Below are 21,850 nucleotides of genomic sequence, written 5' to 3' on the forward strand. Positions count from 1 at the left end.
CTGAGCTACTATAATTTACGGATAAGAAAATTGAACATAGATGCAATGAACAAGCAGCAGAAACTTCACGCTGCAGCTACTTGCATTGATAGAATCCCGACTGAGTGTGCATTTCTTGATATATCCATCGGCGGAGAACCTGTTGGTCGGATAGTAATCGGGCTACTTGAAGACGATGCCCCGGTTGGAGCTGCTAGATTTGGTAGTCTTGCCAGTGGTGCTTCTGGCACTAGCTATAGAAGGAAAGAGTTCGTTAATGTTATGCCCAGCTACGTTCAGCACGGCGGAGTAGGATCTTTCGTTACGTTCAGCATGGCGGAGTAGGATCTTTCGTTGCGCGTTGCGCCTGCTGAGCTCGCAAAGAAGACAGGAAGCAATTTGGAAGTCGATAGTCTCAATGAAGAGTGGGAGAGAGTGAATGACTAGTGCCCGGACATCAGTACATCAAAATCTTGTAGCAGTCTTAAATCAATTTCTATCCCCCAAAACTTCAATTGCTATGTTTATCAAAATCGTAAGAACGTTATGGTTTATCGCTCAAGCGCAGCTTGAGCGATACAGGAATTTTACACTCTAATCTCGTAAATACAACATTTTTAAGCTCTCGAGTGGGACTAATGCCACGAGAGGGACTTTCGAATGGAGACGTTACAGTCTAACCTCTCTAACATCGGCCAATCCTGGACCTGCTTGGCAACAAAAAAGTCACTCATCTATTGTTCAGAAGTTCGAGTTGTTAAAACAGTTGGCTTCATTCTTTTCGGAGATGGAGACATGAAAAGATTTCTAATTGAAGTGATAGGGTCATCAACCTGCATGATTGATCAAATATCAAATGATGATTCTCTTCAGAAACCAAACCCGAATATACGTGTAAGAACACAGACAGGCCACAACATAGGCTGAGAAGGGCGCTGCCCAACTCAATCAACATATAGAATAGAACCCTAGCATATCACTAGGACAGTTGAAGTGGGCTTCAGAAATACCTTAATTATGGATGCAGATGAAGGAGAGCCGCCTTCCTGACGTTGTAAAGCAGATAGTGTTTGTTTCCATCCAGGTGCCCCATTACCTGTTGATGCAATCCAAGGGCAGAAGTATCTGTGCTGCCTGATAGGATCAAACTCCATCAGGCTACCTGGCACTACATGCTTTAGGTCCTTCCCTGGAAGAATAGACAAAGCAAATTATTAAAACCTAGTTTGATATCATAGGGGAATGCTATCACTGACAATAGAGTAAGAGAGGGCGCGTTTGCATAGAAATACAGGATGCTAACGTCATTTTTTACTATAAAATTTAAACCAATTATCAGCTTGAGGTTAGAGTTGGACCGAATATAACAGATGCAAAAGCTATGTACTTTACTTTAATGGTTGCATTCAACAAGAAAGCAATAAATATTGCTTACCACTACTGCTGGCCACAAGTTCACTGTTTGCAGGAATCTGCACTGTGTCTTCACTAGCCTCCTGGTTTGAGGTGGGTTCGGGATCAGTTCTGGAGCTGTTAAGATCTGCATTGGCTTCAAAGCTAGATGGAACACCAGGAGACTCGTGTTCTTCGCTGTGCTCTACGATGGTTCCTGAATGTAACAAATCTCCCTTGCTAGAAACCATCACAGGTGAATCACTTTTGTCCATTTCACCATTTAAATGTGTGGCGTTCGCATCAGGGGTTCCAGGGCCACTCACTTCTGAATTCTCCAGTCCACCATTTTCTGCATTTTCTCGGTAGTGACTTTCCTCTTTCTCCATCTGGGAATCAGATTGCATACCTTCCTGGCGAACAGACAAACAATCTCTCAATTCAGAATCATATGAAATCCGAGCCCTTAAATTTTGACCAATAACAGGTAACGAAATTGTTGCTTTGAAGTTCTGATTTGTAGGTGGAGGACCCCCTGCAATTGTCAATTTTAAATTTGAGAATCTGTCCTTTGACAATGTTGCACCATCAACGCCAGTATTTAAAACATCTATCCTACTGTCACAGTGACTTTCAGCATTTGAATCATGGGTTCCAGAATGACTTTCAGAGTTTACTTCTGCATATCCAACTAATCTGAAACATTCCACAGGCCGTGGAACGGTGGAGAATGCCCATAATCCAACACTGGCTCCACAAAGCTTGCAGTCTAAAACAACAGAATTGTGTTCAGCCTGTATATTGGTACAAGCACTAGCGTTTTTGTGTTCATCATTACTAGCAGAGTGCACACTGATGCTCGGATTTTGTCTGTTGGTAGCTGAATGATTCAGTCTGTTCCCAGAATCAACAACGTAAGGTAGTAAACGAGGTTCCCAGCCACATAAGCTTATGAGCTTTTGTGCCTGCCAAAAAAAAAAAAAAAAAAAAAAAAGCTTTAAAACGTCATTGGGCTACATGAAGAAAGCAAGAATGCTAGAAACTGATAAGACAGACTTAGTGTGAAGAATTAGAGTCAGAAGATATGAAACAGTGATGCACAAATAAATTCAAATGAAGATGTACATGAAAAGGCATGCAACTAAACAGGTGCATACCTGATAATATAACTTGGCAGAATCTGCATTGCCTTCGTTGTCCGAATGTTCTGTCCTAGAAATGTCTCCAGACCCATTGCCATAAAACATCAAAGACTGTCCAAGAAATTGCTCGAGCTGAGGGCTCTTCATGTACTCAATGGCTGAAGAAGAAATCACCGGGAGAACTGAGAGTTCTAAAAGGGCATAGCAGCGTTCTCTAAACTTATCAAATAAAACTGGAGGTGGTGTAGGTGGAAACTCTGCTAGTGTTTCATCACATGCGTTGTCAATCCATGGACAAAGTATCTTATGCCCATTGTCCAGCTTTAAACTAAACACCAAAGCTGCCTTCTCAACTGGAAAACACAGGAAATAGGTTAACTTTACTTTGAATACAAGATGATTACAATCTATGGCTACTTATTTTTACATCAAGGGTTTAATTGGCGGGAGATTTAACATAAAGAGAAACATAACATGCCTTGCTGCTGATTCCAAGACGACGGAGTAGAAAAGAAGAGGCGTGCCCCACACGATTCACATGCTAATATATCTGCATCCACATTGATCCAGCCTCTTCTGGCACAATTTAAAGCACTCACCACCTGTTCAAAATTGGCGAAATTGTTATTTGTGCATCCAAAAAAATTAAAGCTTTGTATTATACAACGGCTCCACTGCAAACGAAACATAACAAAACAACAAAGACAGAACCAGGAGCTCATTTCCAGACCGCATTATTCACCTATTCGGAGCTACTTTCGTAAGCTAACAAGTAAACACGAACATTACAAAACATGTTATATTGGAAGACATAATTCTAACCTTAGGCTTGGCAAACCAAGTCATGGACTTGAATGTAGCTACCCTACTCATAAGATCCCCACGGTCCCACGGCCTACACAGCGGAGCATGAACCGCCACAGCCGGAGCTGAAAAATGCCGGGAGACCTCCATTCTATCGCCTCTCGATTTCGGTTCCACCAGTGCCAATGCGGATGAGGGATTTGCTCGCTTTTTGCCTCTCGAGGTTTGTACGCCAGACGAACTTCAGCAAAAAAAAAAAAGAAGCGATTGACATCAAAGAAATTCCATGATTTGGCACACTAATTACATCAAAATTTCCATAAAATCCGAATAAAAAGAAAATCCATTTATCGTAATTTTATTCAAGCACTTGATAATCATGTTTGTATATAAGCAGAATCGAACTCTAACAAGTATAAAAATCCTATTTGCAGCATTTTCTCTGGAAACAAACGGAAAACGAGCGAGAAAATTAAGGCCGCAATTGAAAATAAATATAATAATAGATATACATATATACATACATACATATATATATATATATAACGAACCTGGAAGCGGAGCTGGGCGTAGATTTGGGAGCGAAAAATAGCTTGTCCATGATCAAGTGGAACTTTTTCTCTGAATCTTTCGACATCTTTTATTTCTTCTGTCTTTCTTTTTTCCAGAAGAAACTATGAAATGCATTCAGAGCTCAGAACCTAGCAAGCGTAAAGCGCCGTGAGGTACGACGTCGTTTGACGCTGGGGGTGAATTAGCGGTACTTGACTCCTTGGGTCTCGACAAGAGTTTGGGTTGGGCCGGTAGAACTTGGTCCAATCCAATAAGATTTGGACCGTGATGGCTAGGCAAAGCTGACGAACCGAAGAAGTGAAAAAGGCGTAATTGGAGAAGTACTCCTTCAATTAAATTAACTTGTTTTCCGTGCAATCAATCACTTTAATTTCTTACTTAGTGACAAGCATACGTTATTAGGCTCGACTACAACTATGCAGCGTCAGGGATATGAGAACGTGATCCAGACTCACTCGATGCCTCGCACCCTACTACTTCTAAGGTTCAACCCTTGTTGCCCTCTCTCTTTTTTTTCCCCCTTCTTTCTAGTGCAAATTATGTCTTCTCTTCTCAGTATTCTCGTTTTACATGTCTAATATCACCCACCTTATCTTATAAGAAAATGTTAGAGTCTCTGTATATTATAAGAAGACCGGATGTGACATGAAGACCAGATAATAATTGAAAGTAAAGACTTCTCATCTCTATAACTATTTTTTTGTTGTTGTTCCTTTTCAACTTTTTAAAGTAACATTGCTGGTTTAAACAGTAAGAGATGCATTCATGTGTCATCCGACACGACTCTTTGTCATCACTAAACTACGTATTTTTCATCACTTCCGTATTTCTTTTTTCCGAACAATATTCTAAAATACTCTATATTCCATATATCCGGAAATTTGAACTGAGGTAAGAAAGCTAGTTTGACTCAACAACCTCATCACCTCAGCTGCCATTTGAAAAACATTTGTACCAAGTCAAAGATTGAGAGATAAGGGTTTTGTTTTCCTCTCAAACGGCTACATCCACCTCCACTCTTTACTCCCAAAGAATCCTCACTTTTTACCCACCCTCAGTAAAAAAAACTAATTATCCATTTACCGCAGCCTCACCTCTTTTTACCGCCAGCACAATATAAATTGCAGTGCTCCCTCCCACTTCCATCAAATTATACTGCTCATTTTGTTCTTGATAGGCAAAGAGTGAGCTCCCTGCACAATCCAAATGGAAACCTCCAAAGTATTTCTCTTCTTTCTTCTTCTTTCTACCTTCCATGTCCCATTTGTATCTTGTACCAAATTTGAAGTTGGAGGCAAGAGTGGATGGGAGGTCCCGAAATCGAAGAGCCAACAAATGTACAACGAATGGGCGTCGAAAAACCGGTTCAAGGTCGACGACACTCTATGTAAGTCACTCTTTAGTCACGTCAAGAAAAAATAATGATAATCACTGTTATTAGTTGCATAGAATAAGACGAGTAAAATGCAAGTCGTATCAGAGGATAATGGGACGGATAAAGACAGATCAGTCACTGATGCGTCTTTTATCCGTTCCATTTTGGGCAACTGATGTCAGTAGCTATTGTCGGGTTTTCTTCCATCGAAATCAAAAACTTCTTGCCTATGTGTAGTGTAAGTAACATTTTGCTATGTTTTGTTTCATGGACTAAGCGTTCAATTACACGAAGGACTCGGTGGTGGTGGTGACCAAGGACGAGTACGAAAAATGCCACTCTGCTCATCCCATCTTCTTCTCCAACAATGGTGCAACTACGTTCACACTGGACCGGCCCGGTTTGTTCTACTTCATCAGCGGAGTTGCCGGGCACTGCGAGAGAGGGCAGAAGATGATCATCAAGGTCTTGGAACCGGCGAGCCCGCCTCAGTCTGCTGATCAGAACGCAACGGACCCGTCGCAGCCGAAGCATGGTTCAGCTGCAACGGCCGCCATCTCCTCCGCAGCAACTCTTGTGTTCTGCGTTGTGTCATTTGTTGTGGTCTTTTTCTTCTAGTTGCAGTGATATGTGATGGTTTTTAATGTTCTGTGTTTTACGTACCCCTAGTCTGATTTGGGTCTTTTGAGATTTAAAGAGTGTAGACTGGAACTAATTTATGGATTTCAATTTTTTTTTAAGTGTGATAATTTTTATATAGATTGGTATAAATGGGGATGGACGCCTGAATCGTTCTCACCTTTTTATTTTTTTAAGGGATGGTTTCATCATGATAGTCCATCCTTTTGGGGGCCGTAAAGATTCACAAATATATTTTTAACTTCTCAAGCTACTATCGTATGATTCACTAGCACTATAAAAAAGAAGAGAATTTAAACCTGAAACGCAATGAGTTGGAGAGAAAAGCCATAATCGAAGACTTGGAACTGAACTTCAAAACTTAAAAGGGTATTAAAGTCCACACCATCTAAACTAAGAAATCTATTATTCGGATTTTTTCAACTCAAGACCAAGGTTAAACGTTTTCACGAGTCACGACTCGTTTGTTAGTATTTCTAAAATGACTGAACCAATCTTTGATAAAAGTGCAGGCCAATTCTAAAAAAACACTTGAAGTGTTTTCAGGAAGAAGTAGCACCGGTTATGTACTTCCTAGAAGCACTTTTACGTATCTTTGAAAGCCAAAAGCTTTTTCCCTAAAAGCACTTGCTGTCATTTTAAAAGCACTTCCTAACGATTTCGGGTTTGCAATTTTAATTGATATTATCATAACATGTCAAAGACAAATCCATGTCTAAAAACATCAATGTTAATTTACACAGTAATAACTAGGGAAGACGAAGCACAATGAAGCCATCGATCAAAATTGCGTTTTACAGTCTCAGTTTCGGCTTCAACGCCTCAGTAGAAGATAAACAAAACTGTCGCACGAGAGAAGAAAGAAGCAGAATTGCTGCACACACAAGGCTCCTCTAGTGCCTTACAAATTGTCTATCGTCTCCGCCTTTTCGATTGCCGTAAGGATTGCTCTCACTGAATCCATTTCGACTTGCTTCTTTACGCATCTTCTTCTTGAACTTTGATTTGTTGCTGTCTAGGTTCAAATGCACCTTGGGTGGATTAGAAAAGCAAAACGAAGCTGCAACCGCCTGTCCAATTGCAACAAACAAGGAGATATCAGGGTGGATAATCTGTTTCTCCTTACGAAAATCTCTTATCTTTACACAGTAAAAGGTTTGGATGAAAAGATAAATAACTTCATATCAAGAAAAAGACGGGTACCTGCAGATCAAGCCGGTGTACATTAAAGATGTCCTTCATAGAGTGTGAATTATATGCTAATAGATAAGATGTATACGCCTCTTTTGCTGATTTATTCAGGTAGTAATTGTTTTGAACCATCTCCTCCTGCATCAGTCGAAGCAATACATAAATTTCCTTGGACCTAGTTATTGCACGACAATGAAAAACAATTGAACAAGAAATTACCAGTTTAGACTGCACATTCTTCAGCTTCTTTTCATTAAAATCGTATGGTTTAACGGGGACATTTGCAGCCTGGAAACAAGAACGAAGATGGATTGAAATGGAGAAAAAGCCCCACACCGCAGATTCCGAAATCTATATATTGTTTACTTTAGATACAACCTTCTGTAAAACATTTTAGCTGTAAATCATACCTTCAAATAGCGAATGAATTGCAACTCTTCAGGAATGAGGAAAAGTAGTGCCTTTCCTTTTGCACCTTCCCCTCGAGCTGTTCGACCAACCCTATGGATATATTCCTGCAAGCATATACCCCATGATACACTGTTATTCATCATCAACGAAGAATCACCAGATACTAAAACTACTAGAAATCTGTTAGCAAGAAGGAATAATAGATACCGTCGGTTCATCTGGAGGATCAAACTGCAAAATCCAGTCCTACAAGCAAAGGAAAGAAAGCAGCATAAGATTATCGTGCGCATAATGTAGATATTGCTAATAGGATAAAGAGGAGGGGACGAGGGAGATGTCTGGGAAGAGGCTGATAGATCAAGATGAATGTTGCCTTTGTGGTGAAATGAATAAACGTACTCATTGTGGTACGTAACATAATTGAATGATGGAAAAATAAAAGTAAACATAATTTTCGTGAGTTTCGGCCTGCTACAGAAAGGAGAAGGAAATTTACCACAGCAGGAATATCTAGTCCACGAGCAGCAACATCAGTACAAAGTAAGATTCCTTTCTCTGCTTTGCAAAAGTCAAAGAAAGTAGTTGTCCTCTTCTGCTGCTTTTGCTTTCCATGGATATCAAAGCAATCCACATTAACGTATCTAAGAAGTTCGGAGTGAAATTTCACTGAGTTACAAGACGAGAAGAAGACCATAACTTTCTTAGACGTATTCTTTATCAGGAAAGAATATAAGAGTAGAAATCTCTTAGCACTTGGCACAACACAATAGCCTTGTTCCAGCCCTTCATTGGTGACCTACAGTGCACACAATCTAGGCTAAATCACAAGAAATAAAAAATATGGGTAGAAAGTCAACTTAAATGCATAACAGATATGCACATTCAACGAATATGAAATGAGGAAAAGGGAAAACATAATCAAACAGGATTCCTACCTTTGACCTCCCCTCGTCCACATCAACGTAGATAGGTTTCTGATCTTTTCGAAACGACAACTTAACAAGATCTTCAACCTATAGGTTTAACAGGAAAAGTGTTATCAGAACAAAGCACTCATGTAACAAATGGGGCGCACAAAGATGTGTTAGACTCAAAGAAACAAAAGTTAGAGAACTATTGAACTGTGTTTAAGCCAAGACATTTTAAAACAATGCAGAAAGCAATATATTGGCTACTGTGCAATAAGGATACAATACTAACCTTCTTGGTTTGGGTTGCTGAAAATAAAGCTGTTTGCCTATCCTGCACATCCATTAGCAATTCGATAAGCCAATGCACTTTACCAAGTAAAACTCAAGTTGAAATGGCACCTAAACCCTAAAATTAAAGTATCCAGGCCGATTTCTGATAAAATCAGACTCAACAAACCAAACTTCAAGCTTCTCTTATTAAAAAAAAAAAAAAAAAAACAGAAGCTTATGTTGCTAGATACATCTAAGGATTGCAGCCTTGAGTCTTTGTCACACGAAGGTAGAAAACTAAATAAGTTTACCTTTGGCAGAATCTTGACAATCTGTTTCATTTCCTCCTCAAAGTTTGCTTCCAATAACCTGTCAGCTTCATCAATCACGAGGCACTGCAAGTCCAGGACAACAATGAAATTAAAGATTGTGAAATTTCTGTGATGTCATGATGCGCTACATCTCAATCAAAGATATTCAGCTTAACCACACCAAGAAGCTAATTCTTTTCTCTAACTTAACAACAAACTGCAATAGGATCCAAAAATACGATTCAATATTTCAGTAAAAGGACTAACAACCACAGCAGAATATTCTGAAGTCACGGAAACATTAGGTAGAATTTTCTTCGAATCAGAATGTCAACTGTAGAATCAGAATCATTTCACAAAAGAACCACTAGAAAATCTTTAGGAAGAACTAAAACAATATTCCCGAAGAATAGATGTGAGCATGTGAGGTACCTTCAAGTTCTTATATATGAATCCTTTGGTATTCTGAAGATGGTCAAGAAGTCGACCAGGGGTTGCAACCAATAAATTTACTCCTTTTACAATACGCTCTGCTTCCCCTCTCCTAGCTGAACCTCCAATTACCAAGCCAAGAGTCTGAGAGTGATACTTTAGAAGGTCCTTTGCCACAGCATGGGTCTGAATTAATTGGAAAGGAGAAATTGTCAGGGACGAATGAAGGGTTCAAATGTAAATCTCACGATGTGATGTCATAAAAAATCTCTTGAACAGGAGCAAGCTCCATCATGCTATTGGAAAAAAAAAAAAATTCAACATGCTAATACAAAAAACAACAATTTACTGGGGTTTTCACCTGTATCGCAAGTTCCCGTGTTGGGCAAATCACAACAACACCCATTCCGTTACGAGGAGCAAAATGGGTGTTATATAGCAGCTCCACAGCTGGTATTAGAAAAGCAAGAGTTTTACCAGACCCTGTCCTTGCAGCTCCGAGGACATCTTTCCCGATCAAGAGCGGTGGGATTGCTCTAGCTTGAATCTGCATTCGTAATAAACTGTAAACTCAACTCATCCCAAATCATCATCAACTTTTCCAACTAGATATCTCAACGAATACACACATTTCTCATCAAGTACAAACCCCAAAATTCTCTGAAGTTACTAAGTTCTCGCTTGGAATCTAAACAGACTTTTCGACCAAGTAACTCATAGTATAAAATCCCAAATCCTTAAATCATTAGAGACTAATCCCATAAAAATTAAGCTAGAAGTTACCGAAATCGAATTCGAAACGGAAAATTACCTGAGTCATATACTGAAACTTCATTTCTTCAATGGCCTTGTAAGTGTTCTCAGACAAATTCAACGAAGCAAACGACTCCGTGCTCATAATCCCAGTCCCTCCGCCGCCACTCCTCACTTTCTTCTCCTCCTCCTCCTCCTCCATTGCTTCTTCCCCCTCCTCTTCTTCTTCCTCATTGTCCTCCACAGGGCTCTGAGCCTCCGGTTCCTCTCTCTTCAATTTCTTCACCTTCTTCCTCTTCTTCTCGCTCTCGCCCTTAGCCTGTTCCCCCTTAGTATTTTCGGGCTCGGGTTGCTCCGTACCCGCCGATTCCGACGTTTTCTTCGCTCTGTTTCTCTTGCGCTTCTTCTTCTTCATCTCGTCCTCCGGCGGCGAGTGAAGGTTTTGGTCTGTCATGGCGACCGGTTCTCTAACGAATTAGGGTTTTACAGTTTCAGGAGGCGCAGAGGAAGAAGACGAGCTTTCTCTCTCGTGGCGGTGAGGTGGACGGTAGCTGTGAAGATTTTTCCGTAGGGTTTGGGCGTTAGTTGTTAAACCCTCACTCCAACTGTACTCGCTGGACTCGGACGAGTCCACCCAAATCAAGAATGCTTGGTTCAAACAGGCTCAAACCCAAAAGTCCTAGGCCTAAGGCCTGTTACTATTACTAGTAATTTGGGCCTCACTTGTGTTAAACTTTCCATGTTTTGAAGCAAAGCGGCCCAACAAAAGCACTTATACCAAAACGCTAAAAGGATATTTCCGATTTTCTCTCTGAATCTAAACTACATATCGATAGGATCCTAAATATCAACTAAAAAGGTGAAAAAACTATTTATCCTTTTATCAAAAAAAAAAAAAAAGCTATGGGCAGTAATGTATTTTTGCAAAACTAATTTGCTGTTTTTTATTTCAAACCTCATCTATAATGAACAGACGACGAACACAAAAATCAGCAATAGTGCACATACAAACATCAAATTTTTACTTTGAAAACTACCTAGAGTGGAAAAATATACCATCAACACATGTTTTTGCAAGTGAGCTAGGAGACGCTTTCATGAAAGAATAAGTCACGTCATATGTTTCAACTTTCTCGCATGGCGCTACTTCAATGTTTTATAATATCACCACAATGGTGTCTCACTGTATGTTTGATCCGAAATACCGCCACAATATAATAGTGTTCCCCCACCCCCAAAAAAAAAAAAAAAATTGTGTATGAACGAAAGGGATCCTCTCCGGATCCCTTCCTCCTTATCCACCAAATAAGTGGATCCGTGCCCTTGAAATTTGATCTAATGGTTACAAATAAGGTCCTACTTTAAAAGTTATAATAACTTCAACCGTTTGATCAAATTTCAATAGAACAGATCTACTGATTTGATGGATTAGAAGGAAGGGATGAAAATACCAAATAAGGCCACTTGACACAAAAAGCCAATCCACTTCTATTGATCCGGCCCTTAATTCTGCTTAATTATATTAATTAACCCCAATTAATTTCAACTTTCAAGCATAATTAGTCAATCCACTTGTCTAATTAAGGAAAAAGATACATGGGTGCGCAAGGAAAAGTTGTTTTCTGCATTTCAGCAGCTCTTCAAGCACGGGGCTCAGAGCCTTTTCCCTGGTTGGCTGGTTCCCCACCATAAACTGCATTTCACCTTAAATATTATGCTTTTGCTGCTTCAAGGCCTTCAGCTTACTAATTAGGCCAATAATCACTTCATCATTTTAATTAAGAAAGCTTGAGTAGCGCACGACGACTTTTTTAGAGTGCTAATAAGAGTTTTTGAAAAGAAATACATGGTTTGAAATTCATATCATATTATGCATCTAACCAGTGATTTTTATTTACTTTCTACATAACCATCTCTTATCAATATACATCTCCTACTTAACGAGAAAAAACTTTTCTATGATGGTGATGCTTTGTGGGAAGTATCGCAAACCAATTTTGCACTACCATTCGTTTTAAATTTTTAACATGATAATACGTGATTTGCTTGAAATACAGTCACAACCGCAGTGACCTTGTATCACATTACTGCTCTCGTTCAAGACAGCCTCCATGTGTGAATTTGTAAGTTTCTTTTTGTGGGTTTTATTTATTATTTTATTGCAGCAGCTGAGTGCTAAAGAGCTGAGGTTGTATTTCTTGGGACAATAATTGTGTAAAGCAGTGACCTACCCTAGCCAACTTTAGGTACAGCCACCAACTTTTGCATCCTTTGAAGAATGATGACTGGATGATCAAACGACTCTCGATTTCTACGATAAAATAATCTTTCGAAGGAATAGATTTTGATCTGAAAAATAATTTATGCACACTTTATTTATGGTTTGCATTGCATTACTTAATTTCGGCCCTTAATCTCTCTTTTGATTTTTATTTTCAATCCAAAAGCTAAACAAATGAGAAGGGTGTGCATGAATCATTTTCCACTTTGATCCCATTTGTGAACACATTCCATTTTAAAAGCTTAAAGCCAAAAGGGCTCTCCCCCCACTCTTTTCACTGCAGTTGCAGAGAGAAGAAAGAAAAAGGACATGTTTGAAAGCCTTGAAACTAGGGCATGGTGGCATACTTGCCCCCGTTCTTTCCACCATAAATTTTTAAATCCGCGTACGTCATACACGTCAACACACTCATGTAAGTTCTTTTTGAGTTTTGCTTTTTTCCGAGTATTCGTCGGATACAGGCACCGCAAATGATAATTTGTCTTCTTTTCATTACGTTGTAACTCATTTAAATCTACAGTTGATGTGTCCAATATTAAAAATACTCACAAAATTATTGACATTTCCGTCAAAATATCCGAAAAATCAAGATCAATATGAAAAATAGGGTGAAATGCAATCTTCACCCTATATCGGTGAGATATGGAAAAATCAATGAACATTGACAATATTTACCGGTTCACTACATAATTTTTGTCGAGACCCATTGTCGATTTTGAACTTATGAAATATCCTGAGAATTTTTTCTCCAATTCCGACTAAATTTTGAATGAATTGATATACTCATCTCATTGCAAAATTTTATAATTGCTATCGGAGGCAACCAATATTAATATTATTTTATTATTATTATTATTAAGGACGAGAGAGAGGTTTGAAGCGATTAAAATAATTAGGGGAGAAAGAGTTTCGAACTCGAGAAGCATAGGTGGAACCCCAACACTCTATCCACTAAAATATTGATGGTTATATTCATATATATATTTTTATAAATTTGTATATTGATATTTTTATGTATATCAATTTTTAAACACTGAATATGTCATACCATAAAAAGCCACATTACTGAGGAGAATGACAAAGGGTGATTTAATTTCAGCAGGAAATCAAATGCCAAAATGGAAAAGCAGTCAACGACATTTATTCAGGAAAAAAAGAAATTAAACAAGGAAAGAAAAAAAAAAAGCAGTCAATCATAAGAAAAGCCAAAATTCTGCTGTCAGGAATTGGATTTTTCCTTTTAATATATATTTTTTGCTTTTGATGACTTCTATGATTACTTTAGTAAAAAAAAATTGATCTTGGGATCATTTGTCACGCAAAATTATATATCAAAAGCAATGATTGGAAATTGGAATTAGCCTATACTTTTAGACCAAATGCCTAAATCTTATTGGAAGAATGTGTATGGAAAAGAACATTACTGCTTAAGGATCCAAGCTAAACGGGGAAAAGAAATTAAACAGGAAAGTAAATAAGAGTAGTTTTAGGAAGACGATCAATTTAAACTTTAAATTACATTTAGTAAATTAAATTACATGATTGTTGATGATTAGATTATTACTTAAGTGTTGATTAATGTGTTTATTTATTATTTGTGATACATCACATGATTTGTAAATATGGTCTACAAAAATTGGTCTATTTAGCATTACTTAAGCAAAGCTTGTTTGTATGTGCGTTTAAAATAACTGAAAGCGTTTTTTAGAAAAAAATGTTTTTGGATTCCAAAAGCACTTAAAGCGCTTACTGCAAGAAGCATCAATTATGTGCTCTTCCAATAACTTCCAAGAAGCACTTCAAAGTGTTTTTTTTAGGATTTATTTGCATTTTTACTAAGGATCTTGTTTGAAAGTGCTTTAAAATGAATGAAAGCGCTTTTAGTGAAAATATTTTTGGAACCGATCATTAGTAAAAACACAAGTGAATCCTGAAAAACATTTGAAGTGCTTCCTAGAATAAGCACCTAATAAGCACTTCAAGTGCTATTTGAACCCTAAATCATTTTCTTTAAAAGAACTTTCAGTTATTTTAAAAGCATTTCTAAAACAAATGTTTTTCTAGTGTTTTTTCCATGAAGCACTTCAAGTGGTTGTTACGCATTATTTGCAGCCTTCTTATGATATGAGTACTAAAGTTTAAGCAGTCTGTGATCTCATATAAGCTTTTCTTAATTACCAAAAACATTTATAGTTCCTTTTATTTAGGTTTGGCCTCCTTTTGTTCTTGTCACTCTTGACGAGAATTTCAATTTAGACATTTTTTTTAGTAGTGATATAAAGCTTAGGATTAACTTGAGGTTGATTTGGTAAATATAAGTTAAGGTAGTGCGCTCGTTTCTCTTGTAATCTACGTACAAATCTAACCCTCATAGATTAAAAGAGGTAAACATTATTACAAGGAAAAGCTCCTCGAGCACCCCAAACAGCCAAAGCATCCCAGTGTATGGTATGACTTTTAGAAGCCAACGCATTTGCTACAAAATTAGCTTCTTTAAACACGTGATTAAAGAAGATAGTATAAAAAAAAGATGTCAATTGCTAAATCTTTTTAATGATAGTATGTAGTAATTTCAAGAGATTTTCAGATCTTATGATAACGTTATTAATAGATTAAAACAGTTTAGGATGAAAAAAAAAAAATGGGTACTAGAAAAGAGAAGAAATTAACAAAAAAATTACAAATTAACATATACCCCCACAGCTACCATCATGTTCTAATGTATTTCCCTCCACCAACTAAGCCTAAACAAAACAAAATATGAAAAATACAATAAACCCCACTTCTCCAAATATACCAAAGCACAAAATAAAACAGAAATTTAATACCAAAAAGAAAAGAAAAAACTACTTGGAGAGAACTAGCTACACCTCCAATTTCCAGTTTGATCAGAGCTAAACTGAAGCACACATACTGGAAATTCGAGCGGCGGCGACGCGAATTCGTGCAGCTTTCCGGGTTTATTAGACTCGGAGCAAGTAGATACTGAGCTCAGGAGCTCCATTGCTATCAGGGTTCATCATGTAGAAGGCCTCAGAGTCTCTAGACCCAACAATTCTCTCAAACTTAGCCCTCATGTACATTAGTTCCCCGTCGGATTCGGACCCGGCTTCAGCTTCATTCCCTTCCAGCACCGCAGACGGCGGCAGCACTCCAGCCCCCATTGAAATGGGCTCCACAGCTTTCAACACCTTCCACTCCTTGGCCCCACATTCTCTTCTGCTAGCAAAACCATATTTCTTACCGTTGCAAAAAGTTCTCCACACTGGCTCTTCCAGCAACCTCGGAGCTTTCTCATCTTTCTTTTTCTGATGATCGTCTTTGTGATCCTTGTCACACTCCAACGCAATTCTGACGAGCCCGGATGCCATTTCTTTAACCAACCCGCTGATCGGGGTGGCGAGCTCGATCAAGAAGGCCGGGTGTGAGCTTGGGTCTCTCTGGAGTGCAAAGTGTACGTGGCCACGCCTGGAGCCGAAAAGTGTGCCTACCACTCGAGGTCCAAGCCCGAGTGGTAGGCTGGATCGGTTCTTACCAAAAGCGTTAAGGACTGACCTCATCCTGGAAACCGCAGCTGCCTGCAGTTTCCTCCTCGGAAGTTGATGAGCCACATGACCATGCTGTTGTTTTTGATGATGATCATGCTCTTGTTTCTTCTCCTCCTCATCGGATTTTGTTTTCGAGGAGGAGGAGGAGGAGGAGGAGGAGTTGAGGCTCGGCAGAACAACATGATCAACATCTTCATCTTCTTCTTCGTTGCCAACTTTGTTTGTCCAGTGGAAGTGTCTCTTGGAGGAGGAGTCCTGCAAGCTCCTTGCCATGCTCATTTCATATGAGAAAGCAATCAGTGGGACGAAGGGCAGTCCTTAAAGATCGATTGGTGGGTAGAGAGAGAAAGTGAGGGGAGAGAGAGAGAGAGAGAGAGAGAGAGAGAGAGAGATAGTGGTGATTCTGGTCTCTTCTGTCACTTTTATTGACATGTGGAGGGATTTAATTTCATTAATTCTTTGTTTCTATCCCTTTGTTGTAGCCAAAGAGAATCCTGCCAAAAGAAACACAGACTGACCCACCATCTGAATGAGGAACTCTGAGAGAGAGAGAGAGAGGGGGGGGGGGGAGGGAGATTTGAAAAATAGAAAAGAAAGGAATCTGAGGAGACAATGTGTATGTTATTTCACTTTCTGGTGGGGTAAAGAGGAGGGGGGGAGAGGGAGAGGGATGTTTGCTTGACTGTCTCTTTTGACTTGAAATCCCCAAAACTGCAAAGAGATGGCAACCAAAGCCCACACAAACCCAAACCATCACCATTCACACCGGACATGCTCGCCACAAGTCACTAGCTTCCATAACTCATATCATAATTATGATATGGACTTTCATGTAACGGGTATTTTATCATGCTGATATTCTAAATCAATCATTATTATGTGAGATAGTAAAAGCTCACCGTGCTGTTTCATTCACTTGCGACAGTACCAAAAACTTTCATATACTTAAATGCTTGATTAGTTTATGTACCCATACCAATACAATGAGAGAGACTAATCTACTATCGGGACATTACTGTGATAGTATTTTAAACTAGTTACGCAGATTATCTTGCAAGAAAGTCAAAATGCATTACAGTGTATCATTAACTTGCAATATAGTCACAAACTATTCTAGATGACATTGCGTGATTGGTTTCAAATACTGTCATAGTGCGTGGTTTGTAAGATTCTCACCATGGACCATACCATGCCCACGTGCTCTTCTAGTCGAGAGGTGCACCAGGTGTGTGGTGGTGTTGCTTGTTGGGGTTCTCATGAGAACACTGAAATTTCTTGGGCTATGTTGGGTGCAGAGTCTACACTTCACCTACCTGCGAACTGACACCTCAATGTTTGTGGGGACCCAAAAACCAAACCCTAACTCTTTTCCTTATCGAGTAGAACCTAATTGTAAGCCTCTCAATGTGGCCTTACCTCACCACACCACATCTGTTGGTGCTGCCGGTTTGAGTTTTATGAGGAACGATTTTTTCACCGAAAGGTTCGGTTGGAGCCATTCGTAACACCCCACTGGACAACCCGAAAGCCTAAGAAAACACTCTTGTTGCATCGCGTTAGATGTTTTGTGAGAGCAAAAAGAAAGCACAGACGCGAGTAACCATGCGAACGAGCTCTGTCGTCCAAACTATTAACTAAACAGCGCCAAATAATTACATACAGTGGCGGCACCAGGAGTCGGACAAACTCTACTAATTACATTAACTTATAGACATGGATCCATAAAGAAAATACAACTTAAGCGTGCATAAGGACATAGACCAGCACACTCACTACTCAATGGTTTTTTTTTTTTGTACATATACGAGAAGCACAAATCGATAAGTCAAGGATACTTGCCTACGGTTCACAAAAAAGTAAAGGTCCTAAAGTTAGCTCTCTAAACTTTGTTCGGGATCTGGTTGCTTGGGTGCAGTGGCACCACCATTCATTCTGGCACGTGCCTCGGCAAACATCCTCTGCTGCTCAGCCAAGGCTTCTTCCTCTGTCATCTCTGCTCCGTTCCCCCATTTGACACTTTTTGATAAGTCATGCTGCAAGAAGGAATCCCGCTTGCATCAGTATATACTTCTATGTTGGAAGATCACGACTGCTTAACAAATTAAAGATAGATATGTGAACCAGTTAACTAGTTGTAAGTGCGGGAGTGTGCAAGCATGTGTACATAGATAGAGGCAACTGCAGGTTTAAACCAGCTGCACAGAAGGCACAACATCGTGAACACTTACCATAGTCTCAAGCTTGTGTTGTTCATATGCTGAGTAAACTTCCTCAATGTACTCGCTAAACCCAAGAACCTGATAACACAGAAGAGAACGAATGTCATAATGCAGTCGTCGTAAACATGTCACACGGTATAGGACATTTTTGCTCCTCGCCACTAATTACAATACTAACAAACTACCTTCCATTCTTGGTATACGCACAAATCAGTGGTAACAATTTAAGCTTATCGTACAGATATGTATCTCATCGAGGATCCATGTAGACCAATGTCATGATAGCTATCATGATAGAAGTATGAAATTCATGTAGGTAATGCCTACAAGTATAAAGATACATCCATATGCACAGACTCATAAACATACTGACTGATACTGCAATATGAAAGTACAGAAGCACCATGGACAACAACAATTTACGAGAACCATATTTATAAAACTTAAAAAACATGTCCAAATGGGTTGTTTACACACCTGTAAAGCCTTGAGTACATGCTCAGGAGCTATTGTTCTTTTCTCCTCTCTGCTACAAACTTCATTTGACTCTGACGAGATGAGATTTATAAACTCTGCAAAAGCAATAACGTAACTCATGAAGGCTTTTCTTCAGTAATAAAGAAAATAAAGCATCCATCCAATTAAAACACCAAGACAGTAGACAACAATTCAAAACCCAAAGTTATGGGGCAAACAAAGAGGTTGGGAGAAAATCCAACTGCTATAACTGATAGTAAAAATCTCAGAAAAACTGAAATAGTAACTTTATTTTAACGTTGCTTCAAGCTTATTCAAATAATACATGTCACATTTGTATTGGAATCCAAAAAAGCATCTTGTGTATTAACTGAAACTACTACGTATGACATGCAGAACATACTATTGGCCTAAAGGGATAAGGGTTTAATCTATACAGACACCCAGAGACAAAGATACATGCATCAGCAATAGCAAAACTAAAGCAAGTTTGAATCAAAGTACAAATGTAAAAACGTAAACTAAAGATAACAAATTCATATATTCTCACCTACGCAACACTCAATCAAAAGATCTTGAGCATCTCTTGCAACGCGTACATCTGGTGGTAACATCTCTTTAATGATTTTCGTCATGGTTGCTGAAAAAATGAATATTAATCATAAGCTAGACGCACATCTGGCGGCAATATAGTGTATAATAAACAGTAGGTTTAAAACCCTCTGTGTTTATACCCAAAATCTATTTTAGTCACTGTGTTTTCAATTCATCCGATTTGGTCACTGTGTTTAGCAAAGTTTGCAATCTCAGTCACTTCCGTTAACTTTCTGTTAAAAGTAATATTAAAATATTTTTAACCAATTTTAAAATTATAAAAAGTACTTCAAGTCTATTTTAAACACATTTTCTAAAATTAAAATACTTCAAAAAAAAAAAAACTAAAAAAAGAAAATCACCGCCGGAATCCGATTTGGTCACTGTGTTTAGCAAAGTTTGCAATCTCAGTCACTTCCGTTAACTTTCTGTTAAAAGTAATATTAAAATATTTTTAACCAATTTTAAAATTATAAAAAGTACTTCAAGTCTATTTTAAACACATTTTCTAAAATTAAAATACTTCAAAAAAAAAAAAAAACTAAAAAAAGAAAATCACCGCCTGCCCCCCCCCCCCCCCAAAAAACGCCCACCAACCCAGATCAGTATCTCTCATTTAACAGTATCTCCTCTCTTTCATCCCCTCCACAAATCCCACCCCACCTCCCAGTGCTCCCACAAACATCTCCCTCCACCAACCTAAAATGCCCAAAGCCCCTTACCGATACCAAAACTCAATACCAGATACTATGCTCCCAAAAGATCATCAGAAAGATAGAGGTGGTTGATTGGTGTAGGGGTGTTGGTAGTCCTAACCCGCTTCTCCAGATTCTACCCCTTGATCTCCCTTTGCCTTTAGTCCAAAAATGTATTTTAAATCTTTTATTTTTTTTTAATCAATTAATGAATATTTAATGTTTCTAATAGAAAGTCAACGCAAGCAACTGAGATTGCAAACTTTGAGAAACACAGTGAACAAATGGACGAATTGAAAACACAGTGACCAAAATAGATCTTAGGTATAAACACAGTGACCAAAAAAGTTTTTAACCCTAAACAGTATAAGATGCCATATGGGGAATTCAAGAACAGAAAGAAACCATGAGGAGCAACAACTAGAGATGATTAAAGTAAAGACTAATATCATTAAGTGATAGAGATAAATGATTACAGGGACATATGACTAGACAAGTAAACGCAAAAATAATTTGTCGCGCCCGCTTAAAGGGGTTGCCTCAACATGAGGAAACATGAACTAGCACCCAACCTAATGACAGTTCTAATCACATGCTGAAAGCAGTCCTTAAAGCAAATTCGGGGCCCCTGACCAGCAAGCAAACCATGCATACCCACTCCATCCAAATCAAAATTGTATTCCCTTTGTTTATACCGTTCTACCCGCTATTTCGTATCCGATAAATCAATTTCTTGAAGCCCTTAATTCAATATACTAGATTTTGTCTATCATTATTTTCAATCGAGCTTTAATTAATCAATTTACATAAGCAATTAGCAAAAAATGAAGAACAGCAGCAAATCCCCAAACCCTAGGGCACTAATGTTGCAAAAACCGTTCTATCACAAAATCCAAAGATAATTACACCAAATTAACAAAATAATAATAATCATGAAATCGATAAACCTAACAACAATAATCTCAAAAATCAAACAATTAAAAACACAAAAATTACGAATCTACCTTTCGGAAGCGAAGCATCTTCCTTTGACTTCCCGATGATGTCCATCGGATCCATCCTGAACCTGCGCACACCGTAAAGCCCTCGAAATCAACACCTACATATTCAAGAGTTCACCGGAAATATACAAAACGGAAAAAAGCTATCACAGATCTGAAGATTCCCGCAGAACCGAGACGACTCACCTGATAACCGAGTTGAATCGGAGAGCGAGAGCACACGAATCGGACGGCGTAGACGACGAATCAATCAACCGATCGACGATGATCCGAGTTGCAGGAAGATCACGAATCGGAAGGAGGCCATGGTATTGAATATATGGATTTATCAGGGGAAGGGCGTTGGGTTCTTCAGGATAAGAGAGCCAGATCTCGCTCGCAGGCGATTAGGGCAAACGAAACAACTCACCCCCAAAAGCGCGTTGATTTACGAGTCCACCACGCGCGTCGTGGAGGAATTTTCGACGTCCGTGTTTTCGGGGTGCGAGTGGTTAGCGGGTGTTGCGCACGCGGAGTGGGGACGCGTGGAGGTTTTTAGGATTGTTTGGTTTTGTAAGCGAGAGGGTTCTACTCTTTCTTCTTCCAGAGAAAGAACCAATGGCGATTTGGCGCGTTTGAGAAAATCACCCGAAATTAACTTTGGGATGTTTTTGGTTTACCAAGATCATTGTCGGATCCTCTTTTGAAACTGTTTATAAAATAACTGAAAAATACTTTTAGATAAAAAAAATTGGAGCTTTTGATATTGGTGCCTCATTCCCCCAACTTGTTTGATTAAACATCTGTAAGTTTTACGTTTTAGATTGTACCACCTCCTCTAAATGAGGAGCCAAGTAGATTACAAAAAATAAT

At 38.8% G+C, this 21,850-nt stretch overlaps 4 protein-coding genes and 1 pseudogene across 7 annotated transcripts; 1 reads left to right on the forward strand and 4 right to left on the reverse strand.

Annotated features, from left to right (window-relative positions):
- Positions 1 to 463: 463 nt before the first annotated feature.
- Positions 464 to 4,039, reverse strand: LOC137711314 (uncharacterized). The gene is made up of 7 exons (XM_068450543.2): positions 3,869 to 4,039; positions 3,336 to 3,558; positions 2,992 to 3,115; positions 2,529 to 2,866; positions 1,415 to 2,336; positions 990 to 1,168; positions 464 to 812 (listed from the first exon to the last, which is right to left on the reverse strand). The coding sequence occupies exons 1-7, from the start codon at positions 3,952 to 3,954 to the stop codon at positions 714 to 716; spliced, it is 1,971 nt and encodes a 656-aa protein (XP_068306644.2). The 5' UTR covers positions 3,955 to 4,039; the 3' UTR covers positions 464 to 713.
- Positions 4,040 to 4,963: 924 nt separating this feature from the next.
- LOC137709886 (early nodulin-like protein 6) lies at positions 4,964 to 5,981 on the forward strand. The gene is made up of 2 exons (XM_068448866.2): positions 4,964 to 5,277; positions 5,543 to 5,981. The coding sequence occupies exons 1-2, from the start codon at positions 5,097 to 5,099 to the stop codon at positions 5,881 to 5,883; spliced, it is 522 nt and encodes a 173-aa protein (XP_068304967.1). The 5' UTR covers positions 4,964 to 5,096; the 3' UTR covers positions 5,884 to 5,981.
- A 581-nt stretch (positions 5,982 to 6,562) lies between these two features.
- On the reverse strand, positions 6,563 to 10,799 carry LOC137710817 (DEAD-box ATP-dependent RNA helicase 51). The gene is made up of 12 exons (XM_068449953.2): positions 10,242 to 10,799; positions 9,792 to 9,977; positions 9,431 to 9,616; positions 8,999 to 9,082; positions 8,707 to 8,748; positions 8,442 to 8,519; positions 8,003 to 8,302; positions 7,714 to 7,752; positions 7,506 to 7,610; positions 7,315 to 7,383; positions 7,108 to 7,233; positions 6,563 to 6,974 (listed from the first exon to the last, which is right to left on the reverse strand). Exons 1-12 carry the CDS (start codon positions 10,635 to 10,637, stop codon positions 6,798 to 6,800), a joined length of 1,788 nt encoding a protein of 595 aa, XP_068306054.2. The 5' UTR covers positions 10,638 to 10,799; the 3' UTR covers positions 6,563 to 6,797.
- A 4,295-nt stretch (positions 10,800 to 15,094) lies between these two features.
- Positions 15,095 to 16,406, reverse strand: LOC137711424 (protein MIZU-KUSSEI 1 pseudogene; annotated as a pseudogene). The gene has a single exon (XR_015963326.1). The product of XR_015963326.1 is annotated as a protein MIZU-KUSSEI 1 pseudogene (transcript).
- Positions 16,407 to 17,609: 1,203 nt separating this feature from the next.
- LOC137710484 (protein Dr1 homolog) lies at positions 17,610 to 21,505 on the reverse strand. 3 transcript variants are annotated; one of them, XM_068449518.2, is made up of 6 exons: positions 21,185 to 21,505; positions 21,002 to 21,063; positions 19,259 to 19,348; positions 18,709 to 18,803; positions 18,241 to 18,309; positions 17,610 to 18,045 (listed from the first exon to the last, which is right to left on the reverse strand). In XM_068449518.2, exons 2-6 carry the CDS (start codon positions 21,054 to 21,056, stop codon positions 17,884 to 17,886), a joined length of 471 nt encoding a protein of 156 aa, XP_068305619.1. In that variant the 5' UTR covers positions 21,057 to 21,063; positions 21,185 to 21,505; the 3' UTR covers positions 17,610 to 17,883. The 3 variants fall into 3 exon arrangements, with proteins under 3 accessions (XP_068305619.1, XP_088551475.1, XP_068305617.1); XM_088695349.1 differs by having other exon boundaries at positions 17,610 to 18,101; positions 21,185 to 21,417; XM_068449516.2 differs by having other exon boundaries at positions 21,002 to 21,096; positions 21,185 to 21,385.
- Between the last annotated feature and the right edge of the window lie 345 nt (positions 21,506 to 21,850).

This window comes from Pyrus communis, chromosome 6 (genome assembly GCF_041283825.1).
Source record: "Pyrus communis isolate YQ-2024b chromosome 6, ASM4128382v1, whole genome shotgun sequence".
Classification (NCBI taxonomy): domain Eukaryota; kingdom Viridiplantae; phylum Streptophyta; class Magnoliopsida; order Rosales; family Rosaceae; genus Pyrus; species Pyrus communis.